Source organism: Pleurodeles waltl, chromosome 12, assembly GCF_031143425.1.
Source record: "Pleurodeles waltl isolate 20211129_DDA chromosome 12, aPleWal1.hap1.20221129, whole genome shotgun sequence".
Taxonomy (NCBI): Eukaryota; Metazoa; Chordata; class Amphibia; order Caudata; family Salamandridae; genus Pleurodeles; species Pleurodeles waltl.
Window position 1 is genome coordinate 216,786,572 of NC_090451.1, and position 27,395 is coordinate 216,813,966.

General features: G+C 46.1%; 1 protein-coding gene and 1 long non-coding RNA gene across 3 annotated transcripts in view; one reads left to right on the forward strand and one right to left on the reverse strand.

The window, feature by feature from the left end:
• The window catches only part of LOC138268595 (uncharacterized), a 227,632-nt gene that overhangs the window by 126,313 nt on the left and 73,924 nt on the right, over window positions 1-27,395 (reverse strand). The gene's annotated exons all lie outside the window — the stretch shown is intronic.
• DEF8 (differentially expressed in FDCP 8 homolog) overlaps window positions 1-27,395 on the forward strand; it is a 155,313-nt gene that overhangs the window by 56,366 nt on the left and 71,552 nt on the right. For both annotated transcript variants that reach the window (XM_069218409.1, XM_069218410.1), the window contains exon 7: window positions 13,834-13,961. In XM_069218409.1, coding sequence (XP_069074510.1) covers window positions 13,834-13,961 — 128 coding nt within the window. The remainder of the gene's footprint in view (window positions 1-13,833; window positions 13,962-27,395) is intronic.

Here is a 27,395-nt window from a genome sequence, read left to right on the forward strand (position 1 = left end):
GCCAGTGGTTTAGATACCTCCCCTGACACTGGTATGCTCTCTCCCCCTACCATGGCTACAGAGGAGGGCTCCACATATCCCATGGTGGTGAGAAGGGCGGCTGAAGTCTTGGACCTTGAGCTACCTTCTGTGGAGGTTAGGCCTAACATCCTAACCGATGTGCTTCAGCCGGGGTCTTCCACATCAGAACACCTTCTCCCCTTTAATGAGGCATTGACGGACGTCCTTTTGGGTACTTGGTCCAGAGCCAGCACACGGGCTCCTGTAAATAGGACGATTGCCCACTGCCATCGGCCTGCGCCAACAGACCCTAATTTCCTTACCCAAAACCCCACGCCTAACAGCCTTGTGATCCAGGCTTCCTTTTCTTCTTCCTCTGGCGCATTTCCTGCCGACCCCCGGATAGGGAATCAAAAAGACTGGATAACTTGGGGAAGAAAATGTTTTCTTCTGCCAGTCTAGTGCTGTGGTCGGTGAACACCACATGCCTTTTGGGACGCTATTCCCATACTCTCTGGGATACGGTCACGCAGGTGCTGCCTACAGCTGTGGAGGAGACCCGGACTGTCATCTCCCTCTCACAGATGGGAGAGATGCAGCCAAGTTCATCATCTGCTGTGGACTGGATACGAATGACTCTCTAGGCAGATTGGTTACATCGACGGTGGCACTAAGACATCATGCCTGGCTGAAAACATCTGGCTTCTCGGGGATGTCCAGCAAACGTTGATGGACATGCCCTTTGATGGCACCCGTCTTTTCGGAGACAAGACGGACTCGGCGCTCGAGCGCTTTAAGGATTCCCGAGCCACGGCCCGGTCCGTTGGCCTCACACCTCCCTCTAGACCCCACCAGTCTGCCTATCGCCCCTTTTGTAGCTTTGGAAGGGGCACCCAACCACATCCTTTTCCACCGAGCCATCGACCCGTGCATGCTGTACAGCCCCTGCGCGGACATGGGAACCCACGATCTCTGGGATCAGGTAGCCATTGGGCCGCCCAGTCCACTCCCACCCTCTCCTTCTCAGTCTCCAAACCTTCCTAGTCTGTTGGAACACCTGGAACCAGTTGGAGGCAGGATTCGCCATCATCTGCCCCACTGGAAATCGATTACCATGGACAGGTGGGCCCTCTAGATTGTTTGGAAGGGCTACTCCCTCCCTTTCGAGTCTTCTCCTCTAGCCATGCCACCTTCATTCAACCACATATCAGAGGCTCACATGGCACTTCTCCGCAAGGAAGTCAAAGCTCTTTTGGCCAAAAGAGCTATAGAGAGGGTTCCTGCGTCAGAAGTAGATTGCGGTTGTTATTCCCGCTACTTTCTGGTGCCAAAGAAGGACAAGGGCCTTCGTCCTATCTTAGATCCCTCAATCTTTTCCTCAAAAAGGAGAAATTCAAGATGCTGACATTGGCTCAGCTCTTGTCTGCCATGGACCGGGGAGACTGGAAGGTATCGCTGGACTTTCAGGACACATACTTCTATATCCCCGTTTTGCCGGCCCACAGACATTACCTAAGATTTGTGGCTAGGCCATGAGCACTTTCAGTTCACAGTGCTCCCCTTTGGCCTTACCAGCACCCCTTGGGTGCTCCCGAAGTTGATTGTAGTGGTTGCAGCTCATCTGTGCAGGTTGGGGGTCCCAGTCTTCCCCTACCTCCATGATTGGCTGTTGAAGGCAGATACTCCCCAGAAACTCTTTTCCCACCTCCAGACTACAGCGAACCTCTTTCATTCGCTGGGGTTCACTGTAATCATGCTGAAGTCACACCTGACTCCTTCTCAGACACTCCCTTCCATAGGAGCTATTCTGGACACAGAGTCTTGAGTCATGCCTTTCCGCCGGTATCACTTCTGCTCAGAGTTCTGAAGAAGATCAGGCAGGACCGGGCCCAAGTTATTCTGGTGGCTCCGGACTGGGCACGAAGTTTCTGGTATCCCGAGCTCTTGAGCATGGCCATAGCTCCTCAAATCAGACTGCACATTCGGGAGGATCTTCTATCGCAGCAGCATGGGAGGGTCATCCACCTGAACCTGTCCCCCCTCTGCCTCCTTGCTTGGAGATTGAGCGGCGACAGTTGACAACTTTTGACCTTCCACCCGAAGTCTGTAACATACCGTTTTGGTGGAGGGACGCCTGGGTGCCAAGATGATATGCCTGTCGTTGGAAAAAAGTGTGGCATGGTGTATTGACAAATCTGTTGATCCTCTCTCTGCACCTCTTTCTGAATTTCTGCTCTTTGTTCTCTCTTTCCCAACAGGGCTCTGCCTAGGGCACCCTCAATGCCTATCTTTCTGCTATCTCTGCCATCCTGAAACTACCAGACCAACCTTCTTTATTCATATCTCCCATTGTAGCAGGTTTCTCAAAGGCCTCACACATCTCTTCCCACCTAACCCATTTATCATGCCCCAGTGGGATTTAAATTTAATCCTCACATACCTGATGTGCATTCCATTCAAGTTGCTACATAGCTGCCCCTTACGGCTCCTAACCATCAAGACTACCTTCTTGGCTGCCATAACCTCTGCTCGCAGGGTAAGTGAGCTCCAAGCTCTGTCATCTAAACCACCTTTTCTGGCAGTGCATCCTGGCAAAGTGGTACTCCGCACTAGGGCTTCTTTTCTCCCTAAAGTGGTAACACCCTTCCATGTAGGTCAATCCATCACCTTGCCTACTTTTTACCCATCCCCACATCCCTCACATGAGGAGGAGAGACTCCACCGTCTGGACCCAAAGAGAGCGTTGGCGTTCTACCTTGATCGTACTAAAGACTTCAGGGTGGACGATCAACTTTTTGGGATATGTGGGAGTGAAGAAAGGGAAGGTGGTGCAAAAGAGAACCATTTCGCGATGGGTCCTCCTATGCATCAAAATGTGCTACACTTTGGCAAAGAAGCAACCCCCTGAAGGTTTGCAAGCTCACTCAACTAGAGCAACTGGAGCTACCACAGCGTTAGCACGAGGCGTTCCAGTCCTGGATATCTGTCAGGCTGCCATGTGGGCATCTCTGCACACGCTCACCAAGCACTACTGTCTGGACAATCAGGTCCATAGGTATGGCTACTTTGTTCGTTCGGTCCTACAGGACTTCCTGGTGTGATCTTGGTTTGCAGCCCACCTCCGGGGATGGTATTGCGCTGGTATCTATTAAAAAAGTAAGGAATCTGCAACTTGAAGTCTCTATCAGATGTACAAGTTACTTACCTTCAGTAACGATATATCTGGTAGAGACATATTCTAGTTGCAGATTCCTTACTGACCCACCCATCCTCCCCACTCTGCAAACTGATTTCTAGGGGCAGGAACTTTCTTTAAAGGGCCCTACCTTTGGTGCACCACTATCAGAGTTCTTCATGGCTCTACGCTTCTGTCGTGGAAAGTTGCGAAAAGAAACTGACGTCAGCGCGCCGGGGTAGCGCCTATATATGACTGTGACGTCATCACTGCGAACACGACGCCCGCGAAGTCGCCCGATGCCACCTCACGGCGCACAGAGGTACTGCTCGAAGAAAAAGTCTCCGGATCCAGTCTGACACCTGGGGGAATTCAAAAGGTAAGGAATGTGCATCTAGAATATGTCTCTACCAGATATATTGTTACCAAAGGTAAGTAACCTGTACATCACTGTCACCATTTAGGTATTCCCCAGTGCTTGCCTACGATTTTAAGGTCAGGGTCAGTGGACCATTGTCCAAAGGCACTAAGAGACATTCATAGGTATACCTTTGGTGAGCAGCGGAATAGTGGGAGAAGTCCACAGTTGACTAATGGCAGCAGCTCTACACTTCTACAAGACCTAGGACAGCTAGCATTCTTTCCCATTCATAGATTGTGTGTATCCCCTATCCTTCTCTTTGATCTGCTTTGATAGAATTCATCACAAGGTTGAGGTCCCCACAGTTATTAACAAGCTTGTAGAAAATCCAATTTGTTCTTGAAGTGCTTGTCTCTGGACTTCCTCCTGTCCTGTGTTAGGGGCATGCAGCCCAACAATAGTGATGGATTGCCCCTTCCTGGGCCCCACTACTGCCACCTATAATCTCATTTTAACTGATGTAGTGTAGTTTTCCACAATTGTATGCTAAGTGCGCACTAAGGTTGCCAGACACACCTTTTTATTCAGAGCTGCTAAGTGTTATTGCTTTGAGAAGTGTATGGATATCAGTCTCCATTAATATAATGTATGCAGGTGCATCTCCTGCAGAATGCAAACTTCTGCCTCTGTGTTTCAGCTCAAGGGTGCCTTTCCTCTTTTAAGGGTTGTTTAGGCCCTTAATGTTATTAGGTGCAGCCTTCAATTTCATTAATTCAGATGTCATCTATGTGTTTTTGGATAGTATTGATAACAAGTTTCCTTTTGGTAGCTTTATGTCTTCTCCATCCTATACCCCAGTTACCTGTGCCTTTTATTCTGACTACCTTCAGCTCTGTTGCAGAGTCCTGGCTTGTGTTAGAGTTCCTGCACCTAGGTCAGCGCATGCGCTGAACTTTTTGCAGCCATCATGAGCTGATGCATTGGGTGGCTCTCCTTCTATGCCTGACGAGTGCCCTACTTGTACACTAAAGTTGCCTTCTCACCTGGCGTGCAGTTTCTGTGGTATTCAGTTCGGCACTGCCTTCTCGCTTTGCATTGTATGTGGCCTCCAGTGCTTCCTTCGGCCAGTGTGCTGTGTTTCCTGAAGCTGCAGTGGCCTATTTAGGTGATTATCCATGTTTCCATCATTGTCAGCAGAGCGCCCAGCTTATACATTGGAGTCACCCTCTTTGCTATAGTCAGATGTGCATCCACAGTGGTGTTCAATTAGATTTTGCCATCTGGCCTTACGCTGGCAGCGGCATCACCTGTCTGTGCTGCACTCTCTGCTTGTCCGAGCGCCATACTTTCACACAATAAAAAGCCTGTGGGCTCCATTCCATTCTTTGCTCAAGTTTTCGGTTCCAGGTGCTTATGGGCGCAATTTCAATCAGGGGCTGATCAAGGAACGGGATTCAAGCAGCCATATCTTGGTCAGCTATCTTAAGCCTCCTTTTGGAATTTCTTTAGCAGATCTATCCAGGTGAACCATTATTTTTGTTAGAAATGGGGTCTCTGGGTGGCAGGTTGCATTCTGTCCGAGCAGGGACCCTCACTCTAGTCAGGGTAAGAGAGATACACAAGCTCATATAACCCCCTGCTTACCCCCTTGGTAGCTTGGCACAACAGTCAGGCTTATCTCAGAGACTGTGTAAAGTATTTGTACAAAAACACAAAGTAACACAGTGAAAACACCACAAAAGGACTCTACACCAGTTTAGAGAAATAGCCAATATGTATCTAAATCAAACAAGACCAAAATGACAAAACTCCAACATACACAAGTAAAGCTATGAATTTTTTAAGATCAAATCCCAATAAAAACACTTAAAAACACCATAGCTCCAACTGGGGCTATCACAACGTTATTGACGGAGTTGTTCCCAACAGTCCGGTGCCACTTATGGGGAGCGCGGCGCCGGTCACAGAGTCACACGGACCCCCAGATACAGTACCTTTGGTAATGAGGAAAACAAGCCGGTGCACAGAGTCGGGGAGTTGAGGCGATCGCTGGGTCCGGTGCAGCATTGGTTCCTTATTGCAGAGCAGGGGAAGTGATGCAATGTCGGTGTAAGACGTCGGTTCCTGATGATCCGGCAGGGTTGATTAATACAGTGGGTCAAGACACGATGGGCAAGCTCTCGGGGTCACGGTCACACCACAGTGCTCAAGGTGCCGCAACGGTGTCGGGTGTCACGGATGTCGGTGACACGGCACTAGGGACTCAGACAGTCGCTGGACTTCAGCAGGGCTACATCGGGCCTGCAGTGTCGGTCAGGGTCGCCGCACTCCAGCGGGGACCACAGCTTCATGTTGCAGGCAGTGGCGCCGGTTCTGGAGTCGTCCAGAGTCGGTGTGCCTGGATCTTCTTGTTTCTCACCCGAACTCACTTCAAAGGGCCCATAAACTGGATTGGCACCACTTGGCAAGTCAAGGTCCTCAGCAGGAGTACCCACATGCTGGTAGGTGAAATCTTTGATGTCTCTGAGACTTGTTAACAGGAGACAAGCTCAGTCCAAGCCCTTGGAGAAGCTTCACAACCAGGATTTCAGAAATCAAAGTGCAGTACTTTCCCTTTTAAGGCAGATACAGCAGGCCAGCACAGCAAAGCAACAGGCAGAATGGCAGGTCCTCCTCAAGCATCAAGCTCTTCTCCTTGGCAGAGGTTTCTCTTGATCCAGAAGAAATCTGAAAAACTGTGTTTATGGGTCACTACGTATACTCATTTCTGCCTTTGAAGTAGGCAAACTTCAAAGGAAGTTTTTGTGGTGCACAAGACCCTGCCTCTTCCATTCCTTGCCCCAGACACACACTAGGGGAATAGAGATATTGTGTGAGGGCAGGCACAGCGGTTTTAAGGGCAGGTGTCAGCTCCTCCCTCCCACTCTAGCTCCGGAAGATTCCTCAGTATACGCAGGACACACCTCGGCTCCCTTTGTGTCACTGCCTGGAGTAAATTCACAAAAAGCCCAACTGTCAATCTGACCCAGACGTGTATTTAGCAGCCATGCAGATGCACAGAATGATTAAGCAAGAAAATGCCCACTTTCTAAAAGTGGCATTTTCCAACAGCCAATCTAAAAAACAACTTCACCCAAAGATGTATTTTTAAATTGTGAGTTCAGAGACCCCAAACTCCACATCTCACTCTGTCCCCTAATGGGAAACTACACTTAAAAGACATTTAAAGGGAATCACCATATTAACCTATGGGAGGGATAGGCCGTGCAATAGTGAAAGCCGAATTTGGCAGTATTTCACTAACAGTTAATGTCCTACCTTTTAACCCTTTCGCTGCCAGGCCTTTTCCCCCACCTGTGGTATTTTTTTGGCTATTTGGGATAGTTCGCGCTTAGGCCCTCGGAACCTTTTGACCACAGAAGCTATACACGCCAAATTTGCATCTTTTTTTCCAACATTCTGGGGATTCTAAAGGTACCCAGAGTATTTGTGGGTTCTCTTGGAGGACACCAAGAAATTAGCCAAAATACAGCTAAAATTTGTTTTTTTGGGAAACATGGGAAAAAAGTGCTGCAGAATAAAGCATCCAGTTTTTTCCCTGCAAATGCTAAAATGACCATCTTCCCAGCTTTCAGGAACAGAAGACCACATTTTTCAACACGGTTTTGTCATTTTACTGGGACATACCCCATTTTTACTATTTTTTGTGTGCTTTCAGCCTCCTTGCAGTTAGTGACAGAAATAGGTGTGAAACCAACACTGGATCCTGGACAGCGAAACCTTTCTGAAAAGTAGACAAAATTCTGAATTCAGCCAGGGTACATTTGTGTAGATCCTTCAAGGTTTTTCTATAGAAAGTAACAATTGAATTAAAAAAACTATTGAAATTGAGTTAAAAAAAACAGCCATTTTATTCTACGTTTTCTTCTGTAACTTTTTCCAGCTATGGCACATTTTTTAAAGCAATATACCGTTACGTCTGCTGGACCCTTCTGGTTGCAAAGATATATAGAGCTTGTAGGTTCATCAAGAACCCAAGGTACCCAAGAAATGAGCTGCACTTTGCAATGGGTTTCCATTGTATACAGCAATTCATTAGGTAAAATATAAAGAGTGAAAAATAGGTATCAAGGAAACTGGCACAAGATTAGGAGATTAGAAGCAGTGGTTATTTGCACATCTTTGAATTTGGCGGTCCCCATACCAGCATGTGAATTACAGGATATTTCTCAAAATCACTTCTTTCTTACACACTGCCTTATATTTGGAAGGCAAAAATATAGAGAAAGACAATTGGCAATAACACTTGTTCTTCTATTCTGTGTTCCCCCAAGTCTCCTGATAAAAATGGTACCTCACTTGTGTGGGTAGGCTTAGTGCCCGTGACAGGCACAAGAACCAAATCGCAACATGTACACATCATATTTTTCCATTGAAAACTGATGTGTTTTTGCTAGCTGTGAATTTTGGCCGGTTGTTCAGCCATCATTTAAGTAAACCTACCAAACCTGTACTTTTTTTGAAAATTAGACACCTAGGGAAATCCATGATGAGTGACTTGTGGGTCTCTCACCGTGTTCTGTTACCCAGAATCCTTTGCAACCCTCAAAATTTAACCAAAAAAACACGTTTTCCTCACATTTCGGTGATGGAAAGTTCTGGAATCTCAGGGGAGCCACAAACTTCCTTCCACCCAGCATTTTCCCAAGTCTTTTGATAACAATGGTACCTCACTTGTGTGGGTAGGCCTAGTGCCTGCGACAGGAAATGCCCCAAAACATAATGTGGACACATCACATTTTTCTAATGAAAACAGACACATTTTTTACAAAGTGCCTAGCTGTGGATTTTGACCTCTAGCTCAGCAAGCACCTATGGAAACCTAACAAACCTATACATTTTTGAAAACTAGACACCTAGAAGAGTCTGGAATGGGGTAACTTGGGGGCTCTCGCCAGGTTCTGTCACCCAGAATCCGTTGCAAACCTCAAAATCTACCTAATAAACACATTTTCCTCACAGTTTAACAATGCAACATTCTGCAGTTTGAGGGGAGCCATAAACCTCCTTCCACACAGCATTTCTCCAAATCTCCCAATAACAATGGTACCTCACTTGTGTGGGTAGGCCCAGTGCCCACAACAGGAAACACCCCAAAACACAACTTGGACACATCACATTTTACCGATGAAAACGGGCATGTTTTTTGCAAAGTGCCTAGCTATGGATTTTGGCCTCTAGCTCAGCTGGCACCTAGGGAAACCTAGCAAATCTATACATTTTTGGAAACTGAACACCTAGAGGAATACATGATGGGGTGATTTGTGGGGCTCTCACTGGGTTATGTTACCCAGAATCCTTGGCAAACCTCACAATTTGGCTAAAAAACACATTTTCCTCACATTTCTGTGCTACAAAATTCTGGAATATGAGAGAAGGCACAAACTTCCTTCCACCCAGCATTCCCCCAAGTCTCCCGATAAAAATGGTACCTCACTTGTGTGGGTAGGCCTAGTGCCCACAACAGGAAATGACACAAAACACAACGTGGACAGATCAAAATTATCTATTACAAAATCTGTTTTTGCAAGTGGGGCATCTGTGTTTTTAGTCTTGGGCTCGGCAAGGAAAATCTACCAAACCCAGACACTCGAGGAAGTTCATGGAGGTGTGACTTGTGTGGATCCCCCAGCGTTTTCTTACTCAGAATCCCCAGCAGACCTCAAATTTAGCTAAAAAAACAAAATTTCCTCACATTTCTGTGTGGGATCACCGCACTGGCACAAATTTCCTACCACTCAGCATTCCCCTTTGTCTCCCAATAAAAATGATACCTCACTTGTGTAGGTGGGCCAAGTGCCTGTGACAGGGAAGGAACAAAAACATGTAGAAATTGAGGGGGAACCAAAGTGGGTCCAAAAGGGCAGTTTTTTTCCAAACGTTTTCAGGCTGACAAGTGAGGCGGAATTTCTATCAGTATAGATGCAACAATACTGGGTGGTAGGAATTTTGTGGATTCCATCGAATTCCAGAAGGTTCCATCACAAAACGTTAGGCAAAAATGCATGATTTCAAGCAAAGTTGGAGGTTTGCAGGGCATTGTGGATAAGAAAATGGTGTGGTGTGCATGTGAAGCACACCACCCTGGACTCACCCAGATGTTTAGTTTTCAGATGAGTCTAGGTCTGGTAGGTTTTTCTAGGTAGCAGTGAGCCGAAGTCCAAAAAGTACAGCTGCTCGCCATTCCAAGTGGGACGATATTAGAAATTAGCCAAGCTCTCTTGGCCCATATGTAAAATCAAAACCCACAAGAGTCAAATGTCATCTTGATTGCCATTGGGTTGAGATGCTTTAGTTTGGAGGGGGAAGGAGTGGGGGCTGAAAGACTGTTGCCCCCTTCAGTTGGTGTGGTGGGCATAATTATGTCCATGGTGGTTGACAGCACTTACCGTTCTTTTTTTTTTTCTTCTTTTTATTCTCTGGCATCTAGTGGGCTTTCTGCCCACCAGTGGGCTTGGGGAGGCAGATCAGGGATAATTACCCCTTCTGCCTCCCGGTAGGCAGAACATCTTTGTCCCTATTTATATGGGATAGGGTTATGGCCATACCCCTACCCTCTTTTGTTAAAAAACAAATCTTCCCTGGTGTGTAGTGAGCTTTCCGCCGCCTGGGGGCAGATGGGCCTTGCAAAAATAGGCCGATGTGATCCCAAGTGGAGCACAAATGGCCAAAATGAATGCCCCCCCAAAGGGGAGCAGCCCTAGCCCAAGAGGCCACCCCACCAAACAAAACACACACACACACAAACACACACAGTAATCTCTGGTGCTTAAGTGGTATCTTCTCCTCTTGGGGACAGATGGACCTAATAAAAATATGTCTATCTGCCCCCAAGGGGGGCAGAAATGGCCAACAGTAATGTGCAACCATGGGCAGTGACCCTTGCCCAAGGGGCCGCCCCCTAAAAAAACACATACACACACAACAGTTCCTGGTGCCTAGTGGTTTCTGCCCCCCAATGAATGATGCCCCCATGGGGAGTGACCCTTGCCTAAAGGGCTGCTCCTGTATATAAAATAACAATAATAATCATAAAAATTCCTGGGGGCAGGTGGGCCTAATAAAAATAGGCCATAAATATGGCTGATCTGCCCCCGAGGGGGGGCTGAAACAGCCTACACATATTGCCCCCCAAGGGAGAGCGACCCTTGCCCAAGGGGCCGCCCCAATCACCAAAATAAATTTACAAATACATCCCTGGTGTCTAGTGGGTTTCTGCTCCCTTGGGGGCAGACCGGCATAAAATAAAAAAAGGGCCGATAAACGGACAACATAATTCTCCCCAAAGGGGAGCGAGCCTTGCCCAAGGGGTCACTGCCCAAATAACCAAACAATAAAAAAACTCCCTGGTGTCTAGTGGGCATTCCTGCTGCACAATCGCTATGTATTGTGCAGCAGGAATGCTCAAAGAGACATCGGAGGAAAGGAAAAGCCTTTAATTTCCTCTGATGCCTCTCTGACCTCCCCCTTCCTGAGGAGAAACTAATCAGTTTCTCCTCAGGACAGGGCGACCTCTGATTACCTCGGCGTGCGTGCCCTTGGCACCAGGAAGTAACAGTTACGTCCATGACATAGAAGGGGTTAAATACACTGCACCCCACCCATAGGGCTGCCTTGGGCCTACCTTAGGGGTGATTTACATATAGTAAAAGGGAAGGTTTGTGCCTGGCAAGTGGGTGTACTTGCCAGGTCGAATTGGCAGTGCAAAACTGCACACAGACACTGCAGTGGCAGGTCTGAGACTTGTTTACAGGGCTACCCATGTGGGTGGCACAATCAGTGCTGCGGGCCCACTAGTAGCATTTGATTTACGGGCCCTGGGCACACATAGCGTACTTTACTTGGGACGTACTAGCAAATCAAATATGCCAATCATGGATAAACCAATCGCAAATAAAATGCAATTCAATTTAGAGAGAAAGCATATGCACTTGACCACTGGTTAGCAGTGGTAAAGTGCCCAGAGCCCTAAAGCCAACAAAAACAAGTCATTACAAATAGCAGGAAGGAAGCAAAAGTTTAGGGATGACCCTGCAAAAAGGACCAGGTCCAGCAGTTTTCAATAAAAACTAAATCTGTACCAGGTTCACCTGTGGTTAGCCCAGTGTTTGGATACTTCTGTAATGTCGCCAAGAAGGTGCGTTTTGAGCTTGGTCTGATGTTTTGGCTGCTTTAAGTAATCATCTTCAGATGCATAGTTTGGAACCCCAGGTTATAGAAAGGAAACAGAGATCAGGGAGCAGAGAAGAAGTGAGAAGGAATTCCCCCTATGCGGTTGAGATTTCCAAGCATGGTCCCTTTAGAAAGAAAGCAATGATCATCACGTTGTGCCCTCTGCAGACTGTAGGACAAAGAGTTCTCATTGAATTTTGTGTAGCATGGTGTATGTCATCTGAGAATATCTCAGCTTGCAATTATAACACGTACTGTTTTAAAATGAATGCTTAAGTTATTACTGAAAAATGAGTTAGGTGCTTGCTGCTGTCCTTCACTACATTATATTCCTGCCGCTTGCCACCAGTAGAGGCTATTTCTTTTGGCTTTAACCTTAGTAGGGTACAAATCTTTAATCAAGAGCAGCTTGAGGAAAACGTTCTTTTGAGGAAAACGTCAACACGCCAAAGAAACACAAAAAACTCAAGATTTTTTTAAATATAATTTTGCCTTTCGTCCCTCAGTTTTTGGGAAAAGAGACTATGGCCCTCATTACGACACTGGCGGTCCGAAGACCACCAGGGCTGCGGTGGCGGTCTCACCGCGAAGACCACCAAGTTACGAGTTTGATGGTTTGACTGAAGCCAAACCACTGATACTCCGCCCATCCCCCTGCTTTTCCACGGGGCTAGAGGTGAGCACTTCCAGCACGGTGGACTTCGTAATACCGCAGGAGACCGCCAGAAAAAGCTAGTAATCTTGCATCCTGCTGGCAAGACTAAGCATTCCTGATGCCAGGATACACTCGCACACACTTCCACATATCTCCACGCATGCACTCCCACACTTCAACACATAAACAAACACACCCAAACGTGACATACACACCCATTCACACTGACATATATACACAAACACTGCTGACACGCATGCATTCACTTTCCCCCTTCCCCCTCCAGCGCATACCCACATTCACGCCCCCCTCACCCGCATGCATCCATTCACACAGCCCCCTATGCACCACATAGACCTATTCACTCCCTCAACACCGCACTCAACCCATCCGTCTTCATTCACCAAATTACACTCTTTCTCTCTCTCTCTCTTTCTTTCTTTCTTTCATTTTTTTTTTTTTGTAAAAAGACCGCCAAAGTCAGAATGAGGGCCTATATTTTGGGAGTGGTGAATGCTCCCTTGTTATTCCAAAAAAATGGGTATAGCTATAGGACAAATGCCAGTCTTGGTCTTTATTGCAATGCCTTAAATGTTGCCTACCAAAAGCAGGCTTTTTTTCCTCCAACATGTGAGATGGGAACTAGTAAATAATGTAATGTCAGACACAGACGTGACAGTTATAGGGGCTGCAGCCACAACAAACCTGTCACGTTTGTAAACGGGAGCTTACAACATTGTGCAGTTCGAATTTCTGTGTTGCAGTGTGCATCTGTCCATCGCAGCTTTGCAATTATATGCTTTGTGAATCAAGCTTAAGATGTCCCTGCATGTCTTGGGTGATCTGCTCAAACGTGTGTATGCTGAACCCTAGAATGCCAGTGGCACATTTCACTTCAATTCACAGTCTGCAATGTACTGCTGCAATCTAAGCATTCTTTTCTCCACCAAATGAAAATGTCTTCAAGTTTTAACACCCTCTTGCTTTAGCCTCATTGTGAATACTAGCTCAGGGATGGCGCACCTACACCTACATCAAAGGAAGAGGCCGACTGAACATTCTGAGCCTCTACATATCCAAACTACTCAGAGCTTGGACAGTCTGTGATTACCTGCATTCCCCTGAGTATGTGGATGTCTGCAGACTCCTTCTTGCTCTCTGTTGTTAAGTGCACACTGTTCTGTGGCATTTGAGGTAACTACTCTAATGTTATCCTCTTGTGTGCCTATTTCTGAATCATCTCCTATGTGTGTGCAACCCTGCCTTCAGATGGACTTGTGTGTGTGTGTGTGCTGGCTGCTAGTTAAACCTTGTTATGTGCATACTGTCTACAAGATTTCTTTGGTGCAGACTTCCGGTTACCAATGTAAATCTTGCTGTTGTCCTCTTCCTGCCTTTAACCTACTGCAGGTGCAATCCCTAGTGAGGCGAGGCAATGTGATTACACTGGCCAGTATTACTGCAGTAATTGTCACTGGAATGACCTTGCTGTAATTCCTGCCCGGGCCATCCATAACTGGGACTTTGAGACACGCAAGGTAAGTCAGTGGCACTAGGGTTGTGTACTTGTTTGCACTATAATGTTATCCTGTGCTGTATCCATTGATAGGTATGTATATGGGTATAGAGATCTGCTCTTTGCAGTACTTAAGTGGATTGTCTTGGCTTTAGTGTATTACACTCATGATTTTGTGATTGCCCTCTGCACACATAAGATTGATGTAGCATTTGTTAGTTTATTTGTGTCTTTTGCCAGGGGTTAATTGTCTTGCAGCATCATTTATGAGCTGTCATTTACTTGCTGGTTAGTGATGTCTCTGCATCATTCATTGGTGGTCTTTATTTGCTATATTAACCTTAGTACTTTCAGCTGCTTTTTATCATCGTATAGCAAGAGGTAAAAGAAAAACAGGTGGGTAGGGTGGAAAAACAAATGGGTAGAAGCTCTAAGGAGAGCAGAAACGAAAAGGGTGGTTCACATTACAAATAATAGGAATGGGAGAGTGGGGTGAAATTCTCAGCCGGATACCAGTCTAAGTTGTGATTTTTTTTTTTTTTAAGAAATGGAGGCAATCAGGAAAGGCAAACAGGAAAGTCTGTCTTTACTTGAATCTAAGCTGCAACAGTGTAAAATGTTTCAAGACTGCTTTCAAAATTGGAGAAAAAGTGTAGTCTAAAAAAAACAAATCTGGAGAGTTAGCCAGTCTGCAATAGTATGTCCTCTCTCACTTCGTCCTGCCTAAGATCCTCATCTTTGATGCAAAGCCAGAGGCAGCGAATATATTTTGCTTGAATTCTAGCTTGTTTTCAAAACATCAGTTATAACATCCACCTCATTTTCAGTCTGTTTCTGCTCACCTGCCCCCATTCACGTTGTATTTGTCTTAATGGTATATCTGTATCAAGAACTCCGCTGAGGAAGCAGTGGCATGTTCTGAGGCACCTCACTGAGCCATGCACTGAGTGCTTATAGCCACAGGGGTAGGGTGTAAGATGGGAGGTGGAGCGAAAGGCTCCATGAGCTGCTTGAAGTAGCGGGTGTGGATGGCAGCAGTGAACATTTGGAAGGCAACACTAGTCAAAGCATGTCAAACCTAAGTTACTATGTAGCTCAGAAATGGTTAATGGACAAAACTTATATCCTACCCTCTCCAAGATGCTGGTTTGCCCATTGGATGTTAACAGGTTCCCAATCCAAGATGAGGCAGATTTTTTCCTGTGATGTCAGTTCCTGCTAGTACTATATATAAGTAGGAATTTCAGGGTGAAGGGTGTGTCACAATGCATTCATTCCCTTATCTTTGTCGCATGTTCCTCTTCTTTATTACCATTTTTGTGCCTGATTTTATGTTACTAATGTTTTTTGTTCCTTGCATTTGGACCTTTCTACTGGACACCTTTGCCTGACTCCTTTCCAAAGGAGAATTTGGTGCCCTGCTACTCTGTTCAGTACTAATCTTTATCTTCACTCTGAAGATTAACTAGGAGATTATTTTGTACCCTTTTTAATTTTTCGTCTTAAATGAGAACATTCTTAAGGAGACACTTGACATCTTTCATGTATAATTAATTATCTGTGCAGAGTGGCACTGTGACTGTTGAGAGAGTTGGCATTCCCTCAGTCAAGAAGGGCACTCAGCAGACCTTCTCAGGGTCCCATCTTCTTTTAGTTTTTTTGTGAAACTGTTTTTATTGACATTTATCATTTAAGAAGCACTGAAAGTAGTAAATCAGATCACACAGATTTTCCGACAGGATGCCAAATGTGTTCAGACCCCCCTCGTGAAAGAGGGAAGCTTCTCCCTTTTTATGGGGATCTAAATTACAATGCAAGTAAAGCTTCCAAACCCCCCCAGAGTACACACCCCATCACTAACTGCTGAAGGTACCCGTCAGAAAAAGAGGATACAGATTAACCCAAACCAAAAAAACAGAAACGAGAATAACATAAAACTAACAACAGAACTCTATGTCCCATATTACTACCATGTATGTTATGCAAGCGGGGGTTGGGGTACCAGAAGACAAAGGTTTCAGCTACCCAGGACACATCTCCCCCTCTCCTTCCCTGGATTCACCCACCCAGACTGAGCCTTATACATGGAAAAGGTGCAGCACCCTAAGATGTAGACTACAGACAGCTAGCGGCACCCTCACCCGGGGATCCCAAATATAGTCAAAGCTCCTTCTAGAGTTATCCAGTTTGTCAGCTAAACGCTCCATATCAAGCCCATGCCAGAGTCTGGCATACCACAGCGTCATTGGGGGTGGATCTTTTTTCTTCCAGCATGAAGCCAGAACAGTCTTGGCTGCCCCCAATGCCAACTAAAGGATAAAGCGATCTCCCTGTGTTTGATGTTGCAGTTTAGGAGCGCGCAGACCCAATAGGACATGTGCCTGTGATGTCGAAAGAGGGTAGCCCAGAATCTCTTTCAAATGTGACATAATTTCATTCCAGTAGGGCCGAATAACGGGCAGTCCCACCAGATATGCCTAAAATCTCCCAACATCCACGCCAGCATCTATCAGATGCCTGAGGAAAGAGTTTTTTGAGCTTCTCCGAGTAAAGATAACAGTTATAAAGAAGTTTATAATGAGCTGCCCTAGTCCCCATGGAATGGTTGTATTTGATTATATCCTGCAATAGTCGGGACCAAAGTCCCTCCTCTACTGGGCCATCCAACGTCCTTTCCCAAAACTCCAAATGACAAGGAGTATACGGACGTTGAGCTGATGGCAATAACCTGTATAGTGTGGAAATGCTGCCCCGCGCCAGTCCCCCGTGCTGAACAAATCTCTCGATAGGAAGAAGCTCCCTGACGGCCGCCACTCTCATTTTAGGTTGAGTAACCTAATGGAGTAACTGATTATAATGGAAGTGTACAGAGTTGGGGAGATGGAAATCCCTACAGCAATTTTCAAAGATGCACACCTGATCTCCATGGGAAAGATCTGCAATCGTTAGACATTCCCCCTCCCTCCACTTATCGAAATGTCCAGGTGTCACTTCTGGAGGGAAGTCCGCGTTATAATGAAATGGGGTATGTGGTGAGGGAAAGGTCGTGAGCCGGAGGGCACCTGTTACTGTATCCCACACCTTAAGAGTAGTAGCCATGGGGGTGCTAAGATACGCATTATTCGGGCGGTCACCCCTGGGTTTCCACAACACATCCCACAATGTCCGCCCCGTCACTGCTCTATCCATAGGCAGCCACAACTTATCTGATTCTCAGAGAGCCCACTCCGCAATAACCCGGAGCTGTGCCGCTCTATAATATAAAAGGAAGTCCGGGAGAGCGAACCTGCCCTTACCTCTGGGGCGTGTAAGCAATTTGTTACAGAGCCGAGCTCTTGTGTTCTGCCAAATAAACTGAGTACACAACCTGCGCAGCTCAGCAAAAAAATCTTTGGGGAATGTTAATGGGTGGACTTTGGAACAAATATAACAACCACAGGAGGTCCGTCATCTTAATAGTATTAATGCGGCCTAGCCAAGAGTGCCAAAGAAGGAACCATCTCTTAAAATCAGTTCGCAACCTCTGAAGGCGGGGCGGAAAATTTGCCTTAAATAGGTCAGTCACCCTTGGTGTGAGCCGAACTCCCAGGTATAAGATTTCTTTTTTAGCCAGGGCAAATGGAGAAGCGGAGGCCACCACACTCATTTCTGCAGAAGGAACCGTTAGATTGAGAATATATGATTTCCCTTTATTCACTTTGAAGCCAGCCGCCTGTTCAAAGAGACTCAACTCCTCCAACACAGCCCAAAGATTTTGGCGCAGTTAGTGATAAAAAGCAAAATATCATTGGCAAACAAAGCAATCTTGTGGTGATCGGAGCCAAATTGAATGCCCTGAACATTCGGATCTACCCTTATCCGGGCCGCCAAGGGTTCCTTGCTGAGCGCAAAAAGCAACGGAGAGAGTGGGCATCCCTGCCTGGTTCCCCTGAACAAATAAAAAAAAATCTGTTATACCTCCATTAACACATTTCGGTGACTGGGGGCCTGAATAGTTGCTCATCACCATAGCTATGAACGGGTCTCCAAACCATCGAAGGGTTGCCACTAAAAAGGACCATTCCACGTGGTCGAAAGCTTTCTCCGCATCTAGTGCTAATAACATAGCTGGGACCCGCTTCTTCCCCACCTTTTCCATCAGATGGATAACCCTTCTAACATTATCATGGGCTTGCCTACTTTTGATAAAACCAGACTGATTCGGATGAACCAAATCAGTTAACACCTCCTTCAGTCGCCGTGCCAGTATTTTGGTGTACAGCTTAGCGTCAAGATTAAGTAGGGCAGTGGGCCGATAGGATGCACAAAGCTGAGGATTGTTCCCCTCTTTGGGATTAAGTGAGATCAGGGCTTCCCCAAAAGTAGGGGAGAGTGTATGCTCAGATCGTATGAAATTAAACAACGCAGTTAAGTGTGGTACAAGCTCAGCCCCAATGGTCCTGTAGAAATGCGCAGTTAAACCACCTGGACCCGGGGCCTTATGTAGAGGAAGCTCACCTCCACCGGCGCATGGTCAAAGATGACTATCGGGTGAGTAGTGGCCGAAGGAGCTGCCGCAGATTTATACATATGAAAACATAATCGATCCGAGAGTAGGCCCTATGAGAGTGGGAGAAAAAAGTATAATCTTTTGCGTTGGGGTGATACGCACGTCAAGCGTCAAGAAGCCCCAGTCTATGAAATGCCATTTTAACGGATTTGGTAAAGCCACTAGCAGGCGGTCTCTGAGGGTGTGTTGTGTCCTGAGTGGTATCCCAAATCAGATTGAAGTCTCCCATGAGCACTATCTCGCCCTCTGCAAAGCCCCCCAGCACATCTAGAAAGTGTAAAAGAAACTGTGATTGGCCACTATTAGGTGCATAAAGTGTGGCTATCGTACAAATCCGGCCGCCCAAGGACCCCTTGACCAACAAAAACCTGCCCTCTTTATCTAGGTGCAACCCCAAGAGCTGAAAATGCATGGATCTATGGAACAGCAAGGCTACCCCAGTTCTTTGTTGTTGTGGACGCTGTAAAAATCTGCGGGTAGTGTTTATGCTGCAGCCTATAGCCGTCACCTTTCTTGAGATGTGTTTCCCTCAATGCCACTATGTCATATTGGTGATCATCAAAGAATTTCCGTAATTGGATCGCTTAGTGGGTGGGTTCAACCCCTTAACATTCCTGGTTAAAAAGTGTACCATTATGAAAAAGTAGCTAGGAGAAGCTTGCCTATGTGTACTTCTGACTGATCACGTCTTCCTGAGCCCCAACTACCCCCTCTCCCTCCCTTGCCCTTACCTCTCCTCCTCCCCTCCCCCAACTGTTCAACCAAAAAGAATAGGGACAAAAAACAATAATCAAACAACAAACTGAAGAACCCAAAACATAACATCAGAACGGCTACAAGTCTCCCATATGGCAACAGAATACTCTGCATAGTCCTCATGAGCTGAAGGGGGTGTCCGTCCGTCTCCACCCCCCTACAGACCCTAAAAGAAGCTCACATAGTGTCTGGTACAAAGATTCCCTTCATTGTCCTAAAACAAGCGATAAGAGAACGATCTCAAAAGTGTTCATGCCACAAGCAGATCACCAGCCTATCTAGAGCCACCACGCTCTCCCTTGGCAGAATAATCCAACATAGCCCATTGCAAATAGCAGACAATGTCTACTCCCAGAGCCCCCACCAAGGGTTGAGCGGTGCACAAACTATTCCTTAGAAATCCTCCTCTGCGGCAATCTCCAACCGTCTCCTCCCAGAGACATGACGGATTCTTCCCGACGTCGCAACTTCTCCTGCTGTGCAACACCATTTTCTCCACCTTTCTCCTGGAGACCCAACACGGCCACCGCCCTCCACTGTCCACAAAATGGTACGGCTTGTTGTTAAGTTCAAAAGCAATGCCAAATGGAAATGTCCATCTGTAACGAATGTTCCGCGCATTCAACTCATCCGTAATCAAATGGAAGGGCTGTCGTCGGATCAGTGTAGCTGGGGCAATGTCCTGAAACAACCTACATTGAGCACCTTGAAAAGACACCACGTCTTGATGCCTCGCCTTCTGTAGTATGCGCTCTTTAACCTTAAAGGAGCTCAATTTCACCAAGATATCCCGGGGTCTCTTATTCTCAATGGTGGGATGATTCCCCACCCTATGCACCCTTTCGATCTGAACTTCGAGATGATCAGTGCTCAAAAGCTGTGAGAAGAGACCCACCACAAACGCCTCCAAATCCGGGCCCTCACTGCCCTCCTCCAGCCCCTGCATTCTAATGTTGTCTCGTCAAGAGTGATTTTCCAAGTCCTCGCATTTGAGAATCGATAGCTGGAGTTGCGATTTAAGCTGTGATACATCCTTCTCCAAAGGGCTTACTTGTTGTTTTATCTCTTGGATCTGGATTTCAAGGTCTAACGTGCGGGTCCCCACCGAGTCCACATCTGCTTGTAGAGAGGTCATGCAACTAGTTATGTCGGATTCGAGGCGCCTCCAGCGGTGACTTCAAATCCGCCGTGAGCTCCTCTCGTAGTTCCGCCTTAAAGGTTCAGAGGGAGGCCAAAAGATCGTCCTTAGTGAGGGCCATGCTGCCGGGTCTCTGCGTCACAGGAGTCTTCGCTGGGGCAGGCGTGAAATAATCAGAGACCCTAGTAGATTGTAGTTTCTTCGGAGGCATAGGCGCCCTACAGATCCCACTCACTGTGGTGCTCATTGCGTCCACAAGAAGCGTCGCTCCTTCTGTTAGCCCCCACCTACTACTCGCTATAACATTTCTCTCACCATAAAAAAAGCTGGTGGACAAACAAAACAAAAACCAAATCCCTATGCAGAGACAGGTGAATCAGACCTCCTACACATGCTCACGGCTGGCCTGCTTCAAGAAAGTTCCATGCAGATTGGCAGCGGGCGCCATCTTAGAGTCTGGCATCCAGGTCAGGCAGGCCCCAAAGAGGCAACCAGTTAGCCCAAAAAATGAGCTGCAGGGGGCCTACCGCCTCCCCCCGAGTGTCCATAATGGGGGTTGCTCAGCCAGCCCAGAAAAGAAAGATTTAAAAAGGGGGGCCTCTTTGTGGCCCCCGGCTGATGCGCTGCGCTGGGGCCGCCCAAAACGCCCTCAGTGGAAGTGCAGCCTTGCGTCTCCACTCGTGCGGCTGCTCGCAGAAGACAAGGAGGACCCCAGCCCCCTGCTGAGCCTCCGCCGTCTCCCGCTGCTAGATCATACTCGGGGGTCCCTTACCTCATCCGGGGACTCCCCCAGTAACGCAGCTGCCAAGACTTCCGCCCACGGCCAAGGCTAATTGCAACTACTGGTCTCCCAAATACCACTTTCCTCAACTTCATGTAGAACTGTGCACATGGTCCTGCTTTTTTCTGACTCCGTCATGTGGTCTCCAGATATCCCATTAATGAAACACACAATTCAGGCCTCCATATGTTGCTGCTAGAACTGAGACTTCCATCAGGCATCCACCAGTAGTATAATTCTCCTCATGTATGGCATTTTGTTTGCAAGGGTTCAAATATCTCAAGGTCCTTCTGATGCTTCAGACCAAGAGAAATAAGTTTGAAAGAGGAAAGGAGGCCTCTACCGTGGATATTTCCTGCAAAGAGACCCAATCATTCTTTAGTTCCAAGCACAGTTCTCTCTCTTGATGAAATGCAATACACATTCTGAGTCGGCAGCTTAAATGCCAATGATCAAACCTACTAAGTTCAGTTAGTCTGTCACCCTGCTTGTCCCTCTCTTCCTGCTGTTCTGAATTGAACTGGCCACATCAAGAATGTAAGGGTTTCTCAGAATGAACACTATTTTTACTGTTTGTTTTAAATGTTTTGTTGGCGGTCCTTCTGCACAAAAGTTCCTGGGTATGCATGAGTCTTTGTTCCGCTCGTTCGTATATAATACACACCAAGGGCCATATGTACGAACACTTTTTCCCATAGACACAGAATGGGTAAAAACCTTTGCTACATCTGGCCCCAAGTTCCTTATTTTTCAACATATCAGACAAGATTCATGGTTTCACTTCTCTGGTGCTTTCCAAGGTTTGTGTGGTGCCATTTCTTTATTGTCCTATTATGTCAATCAATCAATCAATCAATCAGGAATTTGTAAAGCACACTACTCACCCTTGAGGGTCTCAAGGCGCTGAGGAACGGGGGGAAAGAGGGAGGAGGTGATGCTACTGTTTGAACAGCCAGGTCTTTAGAAGAGTCCTGAAGGTAAGGAGGCCTTTGGTCTGGCACAGGTGGGTGGGAAAAGTGTTCCACGTTTTGGCGGCGAGGTGCGAGAACGATCTACTGCCAGTTGTAGTTCTGGGCACGCGTGGGACGGTTGTGAAGTCGTCAGAGTGGAGATGCTGGGTCGGGGTGTAGAAGAAGAGTCTGTGGAGGTATTATGGTCCGGTGTTGTGCAGTGCTTTGTGAGCATGGGTGAGGAGTTTGAAGGTGATTCTCTTGTTGACTGGAAGCCAGTGCAGGTTTCTCAGGTGGTCTGTGATGTGGCAGGGGATGTCCAGGATGAGGCGTGCGGAGGCGTTCTGGATGGGTTGCAGCCTCTTCTGGAGTTTGGCCGTGGTAACTGCGTAGAGAGCATTGCCGTAGTCCAGTTTGCTTCTTACGATGGCTTGGGTGACTGTTCTTCTCGGTTTGGTTGGGATCCATTTGTAGATCTTTCGGAGCATGCAGAGGGTGTTGAAGCAGGAGGAGGAGATGACGTTGACTTGCTGGGTCATGGATAAAGAGGAGTCCAAGATGAATCCGAGGTTGGGTGCGTGGTGGGTGGGAGTTGGAGTGGCTCTGAGAGTGGCAGGCCACCAGGAGTCATCCCATGTGGAGGTGGTGGAGTCAAAGATGAGGACTTCCGTCTTGTTGGAATTGAGTTTGAGGCAGCTGTTCTTCATCCATTCGGCGATGCCCTTCATTCCTTCGTGGATGTTGGTCTTGGCGGAGTCCTTGGTGAGGGAGAGGAGCAGCTGGGTGTATTTGGCATATGAGATGATGTTGAGGTTGTGGGATCAGGCGATGTTAGCGAGCGGGGCAATGTAGACGTTGAAGAGGGTCAGGCTGTGGGACGAACCCGGGGGTACGCGGCAGATGATTTTGGTGGCCTCCGAGCAGAATGGGGGAGGCGGACTCTCTGGGTTCTGCTGGTGAGAAAGGAGGTGACCCAGTCCAGGGTTCTGTCACTGATTCCTGCATTGCTGAGGGGTGAGCGTAGGGTGTGGTGGCAGACGGTGTCAAAAGCGGCCGAGAGGCCCAGGAGTATGAGGACCGTGGTTTTGCCGTTGTCCAGTATGGTTCTGATGTCATCAGTGGTGGCGATGATGGCGGTTTCGGTACTGTGGTTGCTGCGGAATCTGGATTGGGAAGGGTCCAGGGTGCAGTTCTCTTTGAGGAAGTGGGTTAGTTGTCTGTTGACAGCCTTCTCGATTAATTTTGCTGGGAAGGGGAGAAGGGAGATAGGCCGGAAGTTCTTGAGGTCCTTTCGGTCCGCCTTGGGATTTTTGAGGAGGCCATTGATCTTGGCGTGCTTCCAGCTCTCCGGAAAGGTGGTAGACTCGAAGGAGCCGTTGATGATCTTCCGTAGTTGGGGTGCATTGACGGAGCTTGCTTTGTTGAGGATGTGGTGAGGGCAGGGGGCAGATGGAGAGCCTGAGTGGATGATGTTCATGATTATGTGTGTTAAGAGGGAAGGCATTTTGTAATTTGGCTTGCTAAGAAAAGAACTTGACTCCCTGTGCTGTGCATGTTTTTTTTCCTGGCTTCCCTGCAAAATATATGGCAAGCAGTTCTCAGCTGCTGACACTTGCAAACCTTGTTCTTCCTGTTTTGTTGGGACTTCATCTGGTGAATTCCTCTCAGTTAGGCAGTAAAACTCAAGCTATTCATAGGGTGAACCAATCATCAGGGGTGCCAGTCTTAAACTATCAATACCACTGTGTACTTGAAACAGTCCTCTCCCACCTACGGTATACAAAATATTTTCAACATCAAAGTGACATCCAACTTGGTATCAAAGCATTCTTCTGAGTCTACTCTTTTTATTCTAATCATTTAAACTGTACATTTTTTAAACCACTGTTGTAGGTATTGAACAACCAGTTCCTCCTTTCCTAGTACTGAATCTTGTTACCCAAGCATCAGTGTCTTCTGTTGAGTCCTTAAACATTTTGTTTGCGTAGACAAATTTTAGACATACTTTTTCTTTTCCTATTCCATCTCATCCGTTATTTGGCACTCCAGTGAGAGAGATTAGGACATTAATCCCTGATGTTTTTACCACTAATTTGGGAACCGCAAACCAATTAATACAAGGTGGTACCTGAGCTCAAAGTCTGAAATGATGCTTGCCTGTAATTCCCGCTTTAGTCTTATCGAGTGCCACCCTGAGACGAAGCTCAGGCAAAGTGAGGATAAAATGCCATGAGAGTACTGTAACAACCATCCAGTAGAACCAGAAAGGTTTTTCACTTATGGTCCTGAGGACTCCTATATCTATATGCAAAGGATTTGTCCTTTAGTATCTGGGCAGTAGTTTCTCATATTGTTTGCAGTTTCAGTCAAAATGTTTTTTTCTCGTTGTCCCAATAGATTTCCCTAAATCTAACTTGATCCACAATTGTCATTAAGATCCAGCTGTCAGCCAAAAAAGAGAGAGAGGGCTATGGGATTCTAGTCACTATGTTACTATGGGAAATATGATTGATAATAAACGCCTTTAAAATCCCCTTTATTTATAAATGCCATTTTACCTGTTCTTGAGAGTTTCTATGGTTTACCAAACAGTTGGTACCAGCTTGGGTGTCACTTGGATTTTTAAAGCCTTTTGTGTACTGGAAGTAGGATGGGTTTTTCCAAGTACTTGGTGCAGCAACACCAGTTTTAAGAAACAGTTGTGTTGCTAACTTAGGACTTGAACCTCGGAAGAAAGACTGTGGTATCCTCTGAAAGAGGAGAGGAATTCACCAGATGAAGTAAGAGCCTTCCACATTCTCCTAGAAGTGTCTGTGGATAAAGGAAGGTGTGAATGCACTGATCAATATCTTTCCCTTGGTTCTAACTTCTTGCTATTGAGACTTCTTGCAGGGAATGGTAGACTTTGTCTGTTTGACTTTGAGGCAGGCAACCTGTAATGGACAACTTTGCAAGACCCACCTTTATTTTTATAAACTGATAGGACAACTAGTTAATTTTATTCTGTGAGGCAGGCAAAAGGGTGTGTTCAGTCCCGGTGGATTTGTTGTGTTTCCTGCTGCAGTAGAGACTGACTCACTCAATCAGAGAACCAGCATGATATGTCAGGTAAAGAGCTTTATATTTGTATATTCACCTAGTTTCGCTGGTGTATATGGTGCAGTACGCATTTTCGAATGTCTAGTAGGATAATTTGCTGTCACCATAATTTTGTGCATCTTGTACCTACGATAGGTTCTGTCCACAATGAGCCTACAGAAAGTCAACACCATTGAATACTTACTGTTCACGTTAAATTATTATGACCAGAAAAATTTGAAAGTATTGTGTACACATTGATTTCCAAATTGTTATTAAGAAAGATGTCATAGGAGCCATCAACAGTGTTATCCAACAGCACCTTTCTCTCAGCAAAGGAGCACTGAGGGCCTAATTATGAGTAGGCCCTGGTGGAAGCCCTTATTATTGCATATTCAACGTGTTTGAAAAGTGTCACTGCACCAAAACCTGCATGTCCTAGTAAATAACACACTTTATCTCCTTAGTATATTTCGGCAGGTTTAACCTGTCGAAATTTAGCAAAGGTGGTATAAAATGTGGAGCATTATAGAGCTCATATTATGTGCAGAGCTCTGTGCAGCTCAGCCCTCTGACTAGTAGACTTTTGGGAGGCTTTATTACATCATGCGCTCTTGGGGGTTTGGAATGTGCCCAGGCAGTTGTTGGCTGTGTCTGGCTGGAAATGGTGTGAAAGGGGTGTTCTCCTGACGGAATAAAGGACCCTGTTACTAACTCAACTGTGTCCAGCGAGTTTACTACGAAAAGGTGTGATTTTTATCGCACCTGATAATTCCTGTATGCGATAAACCTCCCACCACCTATCACTGAAATCTCTGTGCAAACATGTGTTAGCCCAGGGATGGCAATTTAGTGTGCCAATTGTAATGAGGCCCTAAGATTTTGTGTACAGGTTCCCAGAAGAGGGAGCCTTAAGAACTGCTCTTCCGGTATATTAGATCTTGCCGTTTCCCCTCTACATTCTAACTGCAAGGTTATTAGCAAGCTCAGGAGACTGAAAGTGGGTGTGATGCTTATAGCCCAGTACGCACAAAGGGCCAGATGTATCAAGCGATTTTTTTCATTTGCAAACGGTGTGAATCGCAAAATTCGGCCTTTTGCAAATGCAAAAATGCCTTTCAGAATGTATGAAAGGCAGTCGCAGTGCAATTTTAAGGAATCGCTAAAATAGCGATTCCTTAAAATTGCAACCCCATTTAGAGAAATTCTCTAAATAGGAAATTGCAAATAAGGAATCCTTATTTGCCATTTCTTAAGCACATGTATCAAGCATTTCCTAAATGCGAATTGGGCATTTAGGAAATGCAATTACCACCAACAGAAGTTTGGTGGTAACCATGTGCAAATTTTAAAAATGCATTTTAAATGCATTTTTAAAATTGACATGTAGCGCACACATGCCCCTATGGCATGTGTGTGCTTCACATGTCCGTAAAAATATTTTTGGGGTGCAGCAGAGGGGGCCTTAGGCCCCCAGCACCCTGGGATTTGCATTTCCTAAATTGCAAATTCCTAACTGGAATTCGCAATTTAGGAAATGCAAAACCATTTGCAGCAGGCCCATAGGTGCAAATGGAGTTGGATTCTCTATTTGCGATTCGGTAATAGCATTTGCGAATTTTAAGAAATCGCTATTACCGAATCGCAAAAATCATGCATACCATTTTGCATTTCTTAAATAGCAATTTCTTAAAATTCGCTATTTAAGAAATGCAATTTGTTTTTTTGATACATCTGGCCCAAAATCTTTTATTTATGCCTGGCACTCAAATACAAAAAAAAAGAAAACACACACGTGTTGACCTGATTTATGCAGATTTGTAAATTTGATAAATGCAAAAGAAGACTCATGCTGTCTCTATAAGAGAAAAGATTTCAGATCCGCTTAAAAACGTTTGCCTTTTATGGGAATGTTGCAAAGGAATAAATGTTGCAAGCGTGATTTAACAATAAACAATTAATAACACCCTTCCTACAATGCTAAATGAATTTACACCTCAATTTATAATTCTAATGAGATGACCAAATAAGCTGTTGCCGACTCAATAACTCTAAGTGCATCTAAAATAATGTTTTCTAATATTAATACCTATATGTACATAAATAGACAATTTATTCTGTTTTAAATTCATTTTTTTTTCTTCCCAAAACATGGTTTCAACATGTATGTAAGGAACTCTGTTTTTTCAGGCTTGAGTTGGTGC